Below are 16,317 nucleotides of genomic sequence, written 5' to 3'. Positions count from 1 at the left end.
ACCGGGAGATGCCCTGAGGAAGGGCCTAGGCCAGGATCCGAGGTCTCCAGGCCCTGGGAGCGGAAATTGCTCGCAGCAATGGCCTTCAACCGCAGCTCCCTTCCCCTCTCGGGTGTGCAAAGGGGAGACCAGCTGTTCCCACAGGAGAGGCGGGTGCTCCCGAAGGCACTCCAGAAACTTCAGCAGAAATATGGCCTGTCCCAAAGCAGGCCGCGCCTCGGGTCGTGAGCCCTCCCCCTCGGCGGAGCGGGCCCGCGGGCGCATTTGCTGAGAGTGTGGCGGCCTCTGCCGGAGCTCCGCTGCAGAGCCACGCTGCCCGGACCGGGAGACGACATGTGGCGCTCGGGCGAGGTGAGCGAGCGCGCGAGTGCGCCGGGGCGCGGGGGGATCTGCAGCGGGGCAGCGCGCGGCCTCGGGCGCGGCGCAGAGCGGAGCCGCAGGGCGGCGGCGGGAGCGCGGGGCGCCCGATCCGCTCCGCCCTGGACGACTGGGCAAGTTCGCGCTGGCAGCATGGGGCGGTGACGCCGCACCGGCCTTCCGCGCCTGCCAGGCGGGAGAGAGCAGGCGGCGGCGGCGGCGGAGGATGCACCCTAGCCGACGGCTCGCCTCCCGGGTAAGCCCGGGGCGCGCCGGGCCGGGGCAGAGGGAAGGAGGACGCGGGCGAGGGGAGAAGACGAACGAGCCCGGCGAGCCCGCACCCTTCTCCTCCGGGTGCCGGAGCCGTGGACTGCACGACCACCGTGGGCAGGTGGAGAGGCGGCGGGCGCCGCGGGTGGCCGGGAGCGCAAACTTTCCCCCGGCGACTGCGGGGATGAAGCCCGCGCGGGAGGGCAGCGACGTACCGGGCAGCGACGTCCGGGCAGCGCAGCCCTGCGGGACGGGACACCGAGGCGCTGCGCCCGCGGGCTACCGGTAGGAATGGGGGCGTGGGGGGGCACCGCTGCAGCGGCCCTTGGAACCCGAGGGCGAAATGGCCCCCTGGAGGGCCCCGCCAGGCCCGGGCTCGGACGCGTGCGGCGTGCCAGACGACTTGGGGGTGGGCGCGGGCCCCACGGGTCGCCCGAGCTGCCAGAGGCCGGGGTGCTCAGCGCAGCGGCTGCACCGCACGCACGCTCCTGGTCAAGGAGGAAGCTGCTGCCCCGCGGGGCGCTGGACTGTGACCCCGCGAAGGAAAGGGGAGGTCTGAGAGGGTGAGAAGCTAGTCCGGAGGGCCCGGGAACCGGAGGCACTCGGCGCGCCGCTGCGGACCCGGCGGGAGGCCGACCGACCTGGCAGCCCGCGACCGGGGGGCCGAGGCTGCGGCTCCGCAGTGCCGCCCCCGTGCCCACCTGTGCCCGCAAGCCCCCGGGGCGCTCCGGGGATGGTGAGAGCGCAGCCCTCCCTTGGGGGGTCGTGGCCTGTGGCTGAGGGGAGGCAGGAGGCGTTTCCCGGGTTTCCCGCATGCAGCGCCGCGTGCTCTCTGCCAAGACTCCGGCCCGGGTCAGGCGACAAGCCCCAGGACGCGTCCAGGCGACCACCGCGTGGCACCCTGACCATCTTGACACAAGGGTTTTCGCTTGTGAGGTGGAAGTACCTGTTGTGTGTCTCCCAATTCCGGAGTTTGCTGGGGTCTCCTTGGCAAACGCTCCCTCTGAGCACGCGGTGGAGGGATACCAAGCGCACCCAGCATTATGCGCATGTTAGAGAAAGCTGTGCCTTCGCTAAGGTTAGTTGCAGAGCGGGTGCTCGGCCTGCCTGGATTTCAATCGTATTAACTAGGACCCAGCAGAGCTAAGAGACTTCCCCCAGTGCAGTGATTATTAAGTTATTTTGTCTTGGGCAGTAAATGCTAAGGAAGTGGTAACTCTCCCTTAGAAGCTGTTCTTGTAGGATTGTGATTACCGTAGAAGACCGCTTTCTTATACGTGCCTTTCCGCCCTCTTTCCACATGCTTTTCCTCAGCACCTTGCAGAACAAGGAGTAGCTTGCTGGCTTTGAACGCGTGGCAGATATTTCAGAAAGGTAAAATTATTCCACTTGTGGATTTGGCAGATGCCAAATGCAGTTACTTGGATAATAATTTCAAGCATTTATTCTAGCAATGGGACCATGTCATTGGATAATACACCTATGAAAGTTAAACAAAATATTTGAGATGTGGGCACAATAATTTGGGGAAATGATTTTGTACTCTTCAGTAAAAGTGAAAATTAAAGTCATATCGGTACATCTTTCTGTGCCCCCAACTTACCATCCAGTAACATAATGCCCCCTCCCCCACACACACTTGCAGCTTGCTGGGGAAGCACCTCTCTGGGTCTGTCCCTTTGTTTGTAAATTGTGCTATTAGCAATAGCATCTGATTCCAGGGACTGTGAAGCGGAACATTCGCATTTATGTGCTTTTCTCCTTTGTGTGTCTTGCAGCTTCAATATCAAGTTGGAGAAAGACACAGTGATTCTCCAAGTTCATCTACTCGGACTGGTATTATCGGGAATGGACAATGGGATGTTCTCTAGCTTTATCATGATCAAAAACCTCCTGCTCTTTTGTATTTCCATGAACTTAGCCAGTCACTTTGGGTGAGTGAACCTCTTTACTTTGGTTTTACAGTTTTGTGGGCACAAGTGCTTATCAGAATCTTCGCTGAGCTGCTTGGAGTCCTGTACTTTTCAGTTTGTTGTAAACAAACCAGGAACCCTTGCCCTACCCTGCACTTTCTCCCTGAGCAAGGCTGCTCCAACGGTGGCATCTCAGAAGTGAGTCAGAGGGAAGAGGCAGATTATGTTTTTAGAAGTGGAAGTGGCTTCGGAATCAGCAGTGTCTCCTCCAGCATACACTCAGGTTAAAATGAGATTCCAAAGTTCACAGACAAAGGGCCCTTTGTGCTTGTCAGACAAGACCATGTTCAACATTTCACTGCCCTCCTTGATTCCAGAACACAAAGGAATTTGCCTTTAAAGCCAAGCCCACACTACGTGGTGTTGGCAAGGACTCGCTCTGGTCCTGATCAGAGCCAAAGGCTTTCAGCTGTAACCATCTGAATGCAGGTGCAGCAACCAAAAGAACCTGTGTCTGCAGAGCTGCAGAGCACCGTGAGCAGAGACACCTTGAGCAGAGACACCCTGAGCAGAGACACCTTGAGCAGAGACACCCTGAGCAGAGACACTGGGTTCCTTTAAATGCCTCATCTTGCCTTTTAGCATCCGTGACCAATTCAAAACCTTTTCTCATCAAACTTGCACTAACCAACATTCTAGATAAATTTTCTTATGAGGCACTGACAGCCTTCTGTCCTCCTCCTTCCAAAATGGTTCTGGCTAACCAACAAGATAGCACATTGAAGTTGGTGAAGTGTAATTAAGAAGTTAAATCTCAGAACAAAAGTTGCCAGGCTCTCCTGTAAAATGTGACTCCAGAAGCTGCACTCTGCTCCTGGGTCACATTATAGGGGATGGGGGGTGTCTTCAAGAATACAGTGACTCTGCAACAGCCTGGGGACATCCCTTCTACTTGGGAAGTCCAGAGGTCCCTCTCGAGTCCACGACCTTCTCTGTCTTCTGGACTCTTTCTACTCTCTGACCTTGCTAGGTCTGTGCGGAGGAGGAAAGTGAGGAAATAAATGATGGGCTCTGGGCCGCATAGGGCACACCTTTCCCTCAGTGCCGGAGCGGCATGCAGGGACCCTGCTGTCATGCCAGGATGCTGCCCTTTGGCCACACAGCTTGTTCCCTTGGGAGCAGCAGTAGTGGCTACTCTTGGGTGCCTGCCCGCTCTGTGCATTCCATTTCTTTATCAGTTCAATGAAGGTCTTCCTTTTCAAGGTTGTTCTGGCCTGTTCAAGCTTAGAGCTCATGATGCTCCCATATTCGTCTGAATGAAAGTGTAAATAAAGGCAAAAGATCACACACCACCTTCGGCTTGTTTGCTGAGATACTATATGTATTTAGCAACTTTTCCAAAGGGAGGAACATGCTAGGATTTTCTTTCAAAGATTTTGGTTGAACACACCATTGTGAATTTACATCTTATAGGTGTGAAGTTATGCTCCAGTAGATACAAGCCTGAAATGTGAAATAATGTGGATAAGGAGTTTAGCCACAAAAAAAAAGGTATACCTTATTTCTTATTTAATTTGATGATTTTCTGAGGACATCTTCAAAATAGAAAACTGTTAGTTTCTAGAAGTCAATGCCAAGCAAGTGGTTAAAGATCCCCCAGCCTTCTGGAAAATTACTTATGGCAAGGTTTTGAAATTTTTCAAATGTGAGGTTGGTAGCCCACCCCAGAGAATACCTGCAAGCTATAGAAAATATGTAGGACATAGCATAGTATGTAAAAAAGAAAAAATATCCTTAATTGCACCACACAGAGACATATTTCATATGTCTTCATATTTTGTTGTATTTTTTTTCCTTGCTTCTCGACACATAGTTGGGATCATCTTAGATTGGTATTTTTAATGCATAGTACTTTGCTATAAATGCTCTTGAAGAGGTATGCTTCAGCAGTGGGTGTATATATGCAAAGTGTAGGGATCTTGGATCACAGCTACTCCCCTAACTTGGGAGGTTTAATTGTTTCTGATTGTCCTGTTGTGAGTGGTCTGACAGTAGACAGATTAGACTTGCAGCCATCACAGCTTGTGAAATAATTGTTATAAATGGAGTTCTATGTTAGGTTCTCTGAGTGCTTTTACCTCTTGACCCTTGTATCCAGTAGCTTCGATGAAGCTGGGTCTCTAGCAAAGTGGGAAGCTGGGTTTTGTACACCTCATCAGTGAAACATGATTTTCAACAGCCACAAAAAAATATCTTGACCCCTGGGGGTACAGATTCCTATTTCTTTTCCTTCTTACCCAAAACTCACTTGCATCTTACTCTAAATAAGACTCGTTTTATCAAACTCAAAGTTTAGGACTCGTTTTATCAAACTGCAAAGTTTCAGAATGCTTCCTTGAAATCTTGACAAAGAATATGTGGTAATGTAGAGCACCTGTTTCTATGTAAATTCCAGGAGGAACCTTATGAGCTCAACATCATTAGACTGTTATACTGCCATATAGGTGAAAGTGATCAATAGCTAATGGGAAGTTCACAAGCCAGTAACTGCTAGGCTTCCTTACCCAGCATTTCCCCAAAAGATGTCACTGCATTAGTCCTTGGAATGCCCCACTTCACTGCACAGGTTCCCTGGGCAGGTCCCAGCGAGGCCAAGCTGTCAACCAGACGTCTGAAAGGTGTCCTTAGCTTCTGGGTAGAGAAGGTTTTGTTGTGATTTAGGGGAGAGAAGAGTTGGGGTAAGCTCTGTTTTCTTTCTCCAAAGATAAAGTTTGATGTTATGGGTTTCCAAAAATAGGAGAAAAGGAAACACAAAAGGCATTCATGGGACATTTTGGTGCTAAGGCCACTAATACAGCCAAGAAACCAGGCGTTAAGGAGGGCCAGAGGAAGCCAAACAGCCTAGGGGGAAGAACCGAGCCTCCGCTTCTGAAGCGCTGTGCAGTGAGGGTGTAAAGTGTGCAGATCTGGCAACCAGCATTTACAAATGTGATAGGTACATTCTACTTGGTGATCAGATGAGAGAATTAATGTGAAACTGCTTTGAGAAAATATGAGTATTGTTTCTTCTTCTTGCCCTGTTCGTTTTCTAAATGTGATTGGCATCCCCAGCAGCCCACTCTCAGGAGTCTTTATAATCCCTCCATTGGTTTTAAATTACATAACCGAAAGTGAGTCAAGTGTATGATGAAACAGAGGCTTCCTTTGATAGTCAGCCTTATGCAATGTCATGTTTGGAGACATGGTATTGTTTGAGGCTAATGAGGCCAGTAATCAAAAGTACAGGGCCTAGAAAAATTAGTGCAGAAAAATAACTTAAACCCATGCTATATCAAAATATGTAATATGAAATTTAAAAAAACAATTTATTGTTGTTGGAAAGATCATACTTTATCAGACTTGACTTGACCAGTGATAATTATATGATAAATATGAGAACTGTCAAGTCTAATAATAAGGTATGATTTAAGTCCACTCATTTAATTAGATTAACATACATCACAGGTTTATCTATTGATAAATAAAAGAATGTTAGAATTTTATTATATGAGAGATATGGAGAACAATATTTGATGCTCAGTAATGAAAAGCAGATTGTTGCAGAAGCAACCTACTGACATAAACATCATCATGTTAATAACTATTAGTAATACTAATTATTATTGTTTCTCTGTTTGTATCAGGGTGCTAACCTGGACTTTGTTTTCAGAAAGAGGACTTTTTCATAGACACACTCAAGGACAGTTTTCTTCCTTTAACTAGAGCAGAAAATAAGTTCTCTCTGAATCATTCAAGCGCTCCCAGGGTCTTTTTAAATGACACATTCTCTCTGGTGAATCCCCAGATGGCAACTTCTCCCTGCACCAAAGCTGCAGGGCATGAGGCCCAGGATAAGCGGTCACTGTAACGATTATAAGAACACAGGGAAGCAGTAGGACTCCCGTGGGTAGTGAGGCATCTGGGTGGTGACAGAAAAATGACCAAAGACCAGAGAGCTAGCTCTCAGACAGAGCAAAGTTCCTAAAAGCCTGCTGCAGAATAACACCCTACACTTTTTTTAGGAGCACAAGGAAAATACTTCCTAGCTGCATGTTTTATGGAACTCAGCATGTCCACCGTGCCATCAGCAGTGAGTTGAGCAAAGTTAGGTGGACAGTCACCAGCACCAGCCCCTCCGGCCCTGTTCGCCCACCAAGTAGCTCAAGAGAGAAGGAGAATGTGAGCATCCAGGTTTTTAAAAACCAACATGCAATTACATACCATGCATGTTGCAGTTGGTGTGAAATTTAGAGTGACTATAGTCAAAAGTAGAAAGAAAACGTATTACAGAACACTGGCGGTAGAAGCAATAATTGTCAGTGTTTATACTGGTATATTCCCAGCATTTTCAAAACCTGTGTTACTTAATTTTAATAAAACCCTCCTTTTGTAGGTGAAGAGTTCAGGCTTTAGTCTAATGTGGAGAGAAGTGTGTTCAAGCTTCATCGAGGGCCCAGGCCTAGGCCATGTTCTTCCCAGCAGGAGCTTCTCCAGAAAGCCCTGCTGCTTAGCCACCATGAGGGAAGAAAGGAGTGAACCTCTGTGCATCGGAAACAGAAGAACACCCTAGTCTAGAACTCAAATAACACCGCTCTGACAATAGTGGGCCTCCTGCAGGCTGAATCAAGCCCAATCTATAATTCACACTATGAAGCAGGTAGAGAGAATGGACCTTTGATAGGAAAAGTAAGATAATATGAAAAGGCTTGAGCAGTTTGTTAAAAATTTAACTTGTATTTATTTAATAATATCTTTCAAAATCAAAAGCCAAACCTACGAACAGATGACACACCAAGCCAGGTCATTTTCTATTTGATCAACTACAAAAGCCAGGTCTCACTCATCAAACGACTCCTGTCCTGGGCCACTGGCGAGTACACAGGGCCGGCACTGGGCGTCATTTTGACAGCAGGCAGTCTAGCTGATCTCTGTTGCCGCACCCTCCCTGCATGGCATCAGAATTGCTCATCCCGTCTACAACTCAGTTTCCTAGTCATAAACGATGGGTTAATACTGGGTCCTGTGTCACCAGGATAACATGGGATAGGTTGCTGAATGTACATTAAATGTCCAAACAAGTCCAGGCAGGGTGCCAAGGTCACACTAGCTGTCCTGGGTGCAATACCCTGAAGACTCCTGAAGTTCACTACTCCTGGGTGTGAGCACAGTGCCGGCCTTGGGAGGGATCTCCATGGTCGAAGTTGAGCTGGATACATAGGCCTGACATGAGCCCAGCCAAGTTCATAGCCTTAATCACATCTGCAGCCTTCCTTGCCCCTTGAAGTGGCACACAGACACAGTCTCAGGACTGGGGTGTGGCATCTTGGGAGACACTGTCCTGCTGCTGCAGTCAGTTTTTACTGAGTCCTTACTCTGTAGGCTCCATCCAGGTACTGAAGTACTGCCATCCAGGAGGCGGGTTCCAGACTAAACAAATATCTATCATAAGGTCATGACAGTCGCTAAGAAGAATGGTCAGAAGAGGTAGGAGTGGATGTACTGGAGAGAAAAGCTGGAGCAGCGTCTGCAGAAAGTGTGGCCCTGAGCAAATGCAATACATGGAGACTGTGCAGGCCCGAGCAGCAGCGGCTGCAGGGTGTGCTTGTAGCAGGGACAGCAAGATGCCCAGCATGTGGACAGGGACATGGGGAGGAAGTGAAGTTTAAAATGATTGAAAGCAGAGTTCTGAAATGAGTACTTAAAATCTGGAAAGCCTATATAAAGATAAATATTTAATAGCTATGCAGAATATTTTCAAAATGACATTGTAGGCCATACTAGGAAGTATCAGAAAGAGCAGTTGGCTATTATTTTGTCAGTCAAAGAAGGCCATCGAGTGCTTTTAACTAGAAGCGAAATGTGATACCATTGAGATGTGACAGTAATGTGACTTAAGCTTTGCTTTGAAGCTTATTCTGACTGCTCAGTAGAGAATAGAATAGAATCTGGGTGGGGCCAGGGGGGTTAGTAAGGGGATGAAACAGTGAGGGCAATTAGGGGGTGAAAAAAGAGGGATTTTTTTTTTTTTTTTTTTTTTTTGCCAGCAGCCATTCTAATGAGTTGATGTGGGCATGAGAGAAGAGGGCGACCTCCCAGATATTTGTCTGAAAACTTGATGGGTTCGTGTGCCTGATATTGAGCAGCAAAAGAAGAGGCTGGAGAGGAAATCAGAAATGCGGTTACAGACACTTTGAGCCCTGTGAGATGCCAGGTCATTGGCTGTTAGGTTGGAAGCCAGAGAGAGTGGAGCTGGCCACAAGAGAGCTTTTTGTGCATAAGAGACAATTAAAGCCACTGGACTGGGGAAGAGCAAGTTGAGGTGGGGTGAGGCAGAAGGGGGCTTCCTGGACTGTACCTGGCATTTTCGGTCTTTAAGGTCAGGACAGAAAGGAAGGGGACAAGCAAGCCCGAGCAGAAAAAGTGAATTGGAAGAAAGAACAGAGAGAATAGTGTCCCAGACCAAGTGGGTGAGTGTTTAGGGAGGGAGATGTGCTCAGATGAGGAGTGACGGGCTTTTCCTTGGATTTGGCAACATGCACTGTACTCCTCACCGGGAGAACGAACGGTTTCACTGGGGTGTGGTCATAAAAGCCCTACTGGAGTGAAGCGAGCAAAGGGAGGAGAGGAATCCTCCCAACAGACATCTCTTCAGTGAGTTTCAGGAGAAGAGAAGGGAAGTGTGGAGTGGTACCAGAAGAAAGGCTAGGACAAACGGAAGGCTTGAAAGTGACGATGAAACAGCAGCTGTGAGCGCTGGTGGGGTGGTTGGGGGAGAGCAATGCCAGGTTGGTTCAGCCATGCAGGTGCGGCATCACATCGCATAGAATGGAGAAGGGTAGGAAGAGCTGGATGTGGACAATGCGGCCTGTGAAATGTGAGGACCTGGAGTTTACCTTTTAGGCAGTAGGGTTCTGAGTGGAGCTGCAAGAGTAAAGTCTACAGGACGGTGACGAGCTGGGTCCACGTGAACTCTGTTTAGGGACAGAGAGACAGGACTTAGAGTTTTTTTTTTAAAGATTTATTTATTTATTCATATAGAACTGGGGTACAGGCCAGAGATGCGGAGGGTAAGAGGATTCACCAGAGTGGGGAGCAGAACAGGCAGATTGACGAAATACACTGCTGAGGGGCGCAGTGGGAGGGTCAGGAGAGATCTGCCGCGCCATGTGGTCATCTCAGGGGCAGACAGGGATCGAACTCATGTGGAAGTGGCGTAAGCTTCTTAGTGCTGTGCTTTGACCCTCTGTGCCACCAGGGAGGGCCCAGGACTCAAAGTATTTTTAACATGAGGTCCAAAGGTGTGGAGGCAGCCAAGACTTCTGGTGTGATGTTTCATGGCCTGGACAAAGCTTCATAAAACACATTTAAGCTCCATGTTTTCCATTATAATAGGAGACAACTCTTCCACAGAAACTTGGAATTGACCTTCATTTGTAACTAGTGTCCACCAATTGTGTTTGTGTTTTTTTTCCCCATATATACAAAATACACACATGGCTAGCTGAAGTGTGCAATGGACATTTGAATAATCGTCACAAAATGGTACCATTTAGAGGAAATTATTTAATGAGATTAAAGAAGCAAATAACCACAAGACCCATTTCTCAGAAGTAAAGACTGGGGTGAGAGTGCAGAAAGAAAGGCCATTTAAGAAGACAGATAAGATGTCATTTAAAACCAATCCAGTTCAATGCCCAAAGTAAGTTCACATTAAAATCCTCCTGCAGGACCCATTATTGACCTCAGCTTCTGTAAATCAAATGCGACTGTCAGCATAAGCAGAGTCTGCAGCAGGAAGAGAGGCATCCTGCTGTGGTCAGTAACACCATTTGTGGACAGCATTCAAAAGACTCCCCCAGAAATGATGTTGAACTTGTGAGGGGGCCTGAGCCCTGAGTGTAGCATGGCCTGCAGTGTCCCTAAATCTGAAGCATGTCATCGCTCTACCACACGCATTCCTCTCCCCACTGGGGATGTCCTCTGAGCTCCTGGTTTCCTTTGTTGGAGCTAACCCTCACAACACCTTCCCATACCCTTTCCTTTGGCTTGAAACCCCATCTTCACACATGAAATCTTAGGGGGGGGGGTTCTCCACCCCTCTGATTTGAGACAGCTCCATCTTTCTCCCTTGGGGTCCTGAAATCTCCTGCATGATGCCTGACACATGTCATGTTTGTCTGAAATTCTCTGCACACATGAAAAACTCATTTAGACCCAAGGTTGGGGCTGCAACTCTGTCACCTCATGTCCCCAGTCCTCACCATAATACCAGGTACATGGTAGATGTCCTGTTACATTTCTTGAACTGAGCTGTTGGAAGAAGTGCTGAGTCCAGTCTCAGGGCCTCTCTGAAGATGCAGCAGAGGACAGACACTCCTTGAGGTCATTTAGACACTCTGGCAGTCGGCTTACAGAGCAGTCTTTCTGTTCCCATGTCTGGTCTACAACAGTCGCTCTCCACCGTGGCTGCACTTCAAATCACTTGGGGATCTTAAAAAAAAAAAAAAAAAAAAACACTGGTGCCCATTCTTACCTGGATCAATTAAAGTTGAGTCTCTGGGGCCCAGAAGTCAGGAAGAGGCTATTGCAAGAACCCCAGAACCAAATGCCTTAAAGATGCCAGATGTAAGACAAGGAGAGGGACCTTTGCACAATTACAAGAGTTTACTGCTTCTAAAGATACTCATATTTGTCTTTTTTCAGCTTTCTGCCTGTGAAGTAAATCCATCAGTGGATCAAATCTTCCCATGAAATTTCCCACTCTTCATCAAAAGTCCCAGCATGGTAGCGTATCATGCATGACGTTTTAGGAAGCCCTTCCAGACCTGAGTGTCACCCATCCACGTCCCTATTCACCTCACAGGCTGGAATAGGGGACTCACTCACCTCATTTCCATATTTCTCAGGCTTAAGTCTTTGCAAAAGGGTTCAAGTTTACAGATGAAGTTCCTGTGCCTTGTATAGACCAATATTGAGGCAAGCAAATGTGAAAAACGAGGATGTTTTAACACAGATGGTTGACTCTACAGTTCCCTCATGATTCCTTTTCTGGGACAACAATAATCTGAAAATGTTGGAACTGATCACATGGAATAAATGGGCCATATTTCTGTAGAAAACATGCACTAAATATATATATAAAAAAAAAGCCGCAATAGTTCCTATTTTAAGAGAACCTCGTTAATTAACCAAGTGTTACTGAAGGGTAAGTCACACAGTTATGAATCTTTCTCCAATGTCTAAGGCAGTTGCCTTAGTCTTCTGTAGTAAAGGTAAAGCCGTCAGTGGTAAACGGTCCAGTGTCCATTCCCTAAAAATCCTCTTTGCATTTCTGGGCTTTCAGCTTACCCTCGAATCTGTCCAATACTCACAGCTGACCTGAGTCTAATCAGAGCCAGTGGTTACACTCAGAACAGCCAGCAAGAGCTGAATCACGGTCGGAATTGCCCTTCCAAGCCCAAATACAGCGAAGGCCCCAAGAGCCCAGGGCATCCCGTGTCTCCATGAGGACTTCGAGTTGTGGTTCTGTTCTTTCTTGCTCTATGTAGGCACTGCCTGACGTTTTTGTGTTATTTTGATTTCCAGGTGGTTTCTATTAACCAAAATGGACTGAAGCCATCTGTAGCTTTACTTTTGTGCATGTGTATAGAATAATTGGGGTACAGGCCAGAGGTGCAGGAGTGAGAGGATTCACCGGAGACAGAGTGGAGAGCAGAACAAGAAGATTTACTGAAATGCACTGCTGAGGGGAGCAGCAACTGAAACAGGAGAGGTTTGCTGCATCATGGGGGTCAGCTCCCTAGCTGGGGATCGAACTCAGGACATTGCTGTGATAGTGCTGAGACTTAACCCTTAGCCCACCAGCGAGGCCTGGTAGTTCCTCTTTACTATAGGAGCAGCCCATAACATGTATGCATCTTGACAGAGGCAATATCAGGTCCCTCCAACATCTGGGAGAGTCTCCTGTGTACTGTCTGCTGAGAAAACCCATCCTTAACTTTTTGTGATAAGAGATAGTCCTTCTGGGCCCTCCCTGGTGGCGCAGCGGGTTAAAGCACTGCACTACGAAGCTAAAACCACTTCCGCATGAGTTTGATCCCCGTCTGCCCCGGAGGAGATCCACATGGCGTGGCAGACCTCTCCTGACCCGCCCGCTGCTCCCCTCAGCAGTGTTCTTCGTCGATCTGCCTGTTCTGCTCCCCACTCTTGTCTCTGGTGAATCCTCTCACCCTCTGCATCTCTGGCCTGTACCCCAGTTCTATATGAATAAATAAATAAATCTTTAAAAAAAAAAAAAAGATAGGCCTTCTGCTCTATGGCCTTGAAATGGTGTATTTCATAACCATGTGTTACAGGTAAATCATTTAGGTGCTCTATATGCTGAGGAGGCCCATTTGTTCATGAGAGGAACCTACTTCTGATAGGAATTTTCAAGGATTCTTTTTTTTTCTTTTTTAGAATTTGTTTCCTGCCCCCTAGGTTTTATCTTCGGTAAATACAGAGAAGAAACACTACAAATCCTCAGCCATGGTGTCTGTTCTAAAAAGGTTCAAGATACATGCAGGAAGCAGTGATGGCACAACAGGACAGAGTGAAATGTCTCCATAAGAAATACAATTTTATGTAAATGGGTGTAGATTTATTGAAGTTCTTTTTCTTTTCAAAATTTTCAGGATGTTTTTCAATGTTTGTTTCTTCTTACTTTTCCAATTTTCCACGTATTTCTTGGTCATGGAGATCTTGGCAAGCACTGCATCCTGTCCCATTACCACTGGCAGTGATTTGGGGGATATGAGGAGAATTCAGAGACAAGTGGCTGGTGTTCCAGGACCGTGATGGAGCAGTGCATCACGGACCGCGGACACCCAGCCCCTGGCAGTGGCTGACAGGACAGTACTCAGGACTTCCCAGTGGCCAGTGACTCAGTCCATTTCCATCTCCATCTCCATCTCCGAACAGCTAGCACTGCTCAGACCCATTGTACTTTAAGACATTTCCACAGTGGAAGACGAAACAGTAAAGTATAACTTGAAACACTGGTTTTCTTTTTATTTCCTGATTCATAGTGATATTTTTATGTTTTAAATAGATTTATTGGAATACAAAACTGTGTCTTTTTAAGGTGTATGGTGGGTAGATTTGACCCATTTATATTGTAATACAGTACCACCGTCACATTAGCTCACATCCTATCACAGTGGATAATTAATCTTCCCTTTTTGTGGTGAGAAGATTGACAGTCTAGTCTGTTTGTGACTTTGAAATATATAACACAGCACACGCTGTGTGCTGGATCCCAGAAATGATTCATCTGCTAGTTAAATATCCACCATTTCTCCATTCTCTCTCCCCCTGCCACCACCACCTCCTGGTAGCTACCATTCTGATCCATTTCAACCCAGTGTTCTATTTTGAGCTCCAAATATAAGTGATATATGTTTTTTTTTAATAGTGTGTATTCTTTCACCTTAGTTATACAGCCAGTAGGACCTTTCAAAAATTGATCACTTGGACTTATCCTAGAACTGGTCACCAAGCTGGTAGGTTACGCCACTTTGCTGAGTGCAGTGTGGAGCCAGATCTGGTTTGTTCAATAATCACTCAACTGGGTAGGGACAAAATATCATTGAACCTTTTTTTCACAAACCCAGAGGATAACATTATGGCCCTTTCTCCTCACATTCCATCTGTGAGGCTGAGTACTTTGTTTTCCTAGAGTGTGGTGTGGAACTATAATAGATATCAGAGAAGAGGGAATTTACTGTGTCTATTTACTTTCTCATTTTTAACTTTTTAAGTAACATTGGTTGATGACATTATATAAGTTTCAGGTGCACAGCATTATACAATACCTCACCATCTGGATGTACTATGTCATGATCACCACCAACTCCTCTCTAGTAACTACCAGTCTGTTCTGTGTCTAAGAGTTGTTTGTTCATTTGCTTTGTTTCTTTACATTGCACATAAGAGTGAAATAATACAGTGTTTATCTTTCTCCTTATACCTTATTTCACTTAACATTACCCTCTAGTTCCACTCATATTGCCACATATAGCTGACTGATAATCCATGTGGATTCAACCTTGTACATTTAGGTTGTTTCCATGTCTTAGATATTATAAGTAATGCTGCAGTGACTATGAGGACAGATAACATTTTGGATTAGTGCTTTTGTATTCTTTGGATAAATTGCCCTGAAGTAAAATAGCTGCTTAATAAAGCAGTTCTATTCTTAATTTTTTGCACCATTTCCACACAGTTTTCCATAGTGGTTACACCAGTTTACACTACCCCCAACAGTGTATGAATGTTCCCTTTTCTCTATATCCTTACCAACACATGGTTTTCTTGTCTTTTTGATAATAGCCATTCTGGCATGTAGGAGGTGTATCTCATTGTGGCTTTGATTTGCACAATGATAAGTGATGATGAACATTTTTCCATGTGTTGGCCTTCTGCAATGTCTTCTTTGGTGAAATATCTATTCAGATTCTCTGGCTTTTTAAAACTGAATTGTTTTCCTGTTGTTGAGTTGTATGAGTTTGTTATATAAATATATGTGTGTGCGTGTGTGTATATGTATATATATATGTATATATATATGTGTATGTATGTATGTATATGGATTATTAACCCTTTGTCACATGTATGATTTGCATATATCTTTTTCCACCCAATCTGTTGCCTTTTTATTATAATGTATTCCTTCACTCTTAAGAAGCTTTTTAATTTGATGTGGCCCCAATTTTTACATTTGTTTTGATTTTTACTTTTGTTTCTCTTGTCATTAGAGTTGATCCAGAAAGATATTGCTAAGACCAAGACTTACTGTCTGTGTTCTCTTCTATGTATTTTATGGTTTTCAGGTCATTAGTTCATTTTGAGTTAACTTTTGTGTATGGAGTGAGATGGTAGTCTAGTTTCTTTTTTGCAGCCCAGTTTTCCCAACACTATTGAAGAGATTTCCTTGCTTCATTGCATATTCTTACCACCTTTCTTCTAAATTCATTGTGTGTGTGTGTGTGTTTACTTCCAGATTTGTAATCTTTTCCATTAGTACAGAAAATGGAAGTGTCCATTTTTGTTTCAATACTGTGCTGTTTTGATCATTATAGATTTGTAGTATAGTTTTAAGTCAGGGCTTGTGATACCTCCATTCTTGTTCTTTTTTCTCAGGATGGCTTTTTTTATTTGGGGTCTGTTGTGATTCCAAATTTCAGGATATTTTTTGTTCTATAACTGTGAAGAATGTCATTTGGATTTTGATATGGAGTGTATTGAATCTACATATTGCTTTAAGTAAAATGGCCTTTTAAAAAATGTTAATTCTTCTGACCAATTAGCATAAGGATTGTAAAATATAAAAAGTTGTGTCTGTGGTCTCCCAGCTAATAGCACTGAATTTCAGTTAGTTAGAACTTCAAATATATGCACATTAATAGTAATGTGAAATTAGATCAGAAGAGCTTTGCACTATCTCATTCAAAAGAGAATAGTTTTAGGCCAGTAAAGAATTGATCTGTTTAGATGCAATCAATGAAAAGGACTAATTTTCAAGAACTGGGTAGGGCAAGAGCACATCAGTCCTGCCCTCAGCGTCTACCCAATGCTCTTAGCTCTCATTTCATCTGATTCGTGGAAGAGACGGTGCAGTCAGTAGAGCTGGGACCCATAGCCAGGCATTTCAGGAAAGCTCCAGAAGTTACCTCTGCTTCTTCCAAGTGTAAAGGATGCT

General features: G+C 45.8%; 1 protein-coding gene across 5 annotated transcripts in view; it reads left to right on the top strand.

The window, feature by feature from the left end:
- The first annotated feature begins 206 nt into the window (after window positions 1–206).
- GABRA5 (gamma-aminobutyric acid (GABA) A receptor, alpha 5) overlaps window positions 207–16,317 on the top strand; it is a 53,845-nt gene continuing 37,734 nt past the window's right edge. The window contains exons 1-3 of one of the 5 annotated variants that reach the window (XM_004693065.2): window positions 207–351; window positions 1,942–2,001; window positions 2,406–2,561. In XM_004693065.2, the coding sequence (XP_004693122.1) occupies window positions 2,476–2,561 (86 nt within the window). In that variant the 5' untranslated portion in view covers window positions 207–351; window positions 1,942–2,001; window positions 2,406–2,475. Of the gene's footprint in view, window positions 352–440; window positions 614–853; window positions 913–1,941; window positions 2,002–2,405; window positions 2,562–16,317 lie in introns of those variants that run through there. The other 4 variants (XM_012732770.1, XM_012732771.1, XM_012732772.1 and 1 more) reach the window with 4 other exon arrangements.

Source organism: Condylura cristata, unplaced genomic scaffold, assembly GCF_000260355.1.
Source record: "Condylura cristata isolate star-nosed mole 26May11 unplaced genomic scaffold, ConCri1.0 scaffold00035, whole genome shotgun sequence".
NCBI lineage: Eukaryota > Metazoa > Chordata > Mammalia > Eulipotyphla > Talpidae > Condylura > Condylura cristata.
Note: the sequence above shows the minus strand (reverse complement) of the source record. Positions and strands in the feature narration are given on the sequence as shown.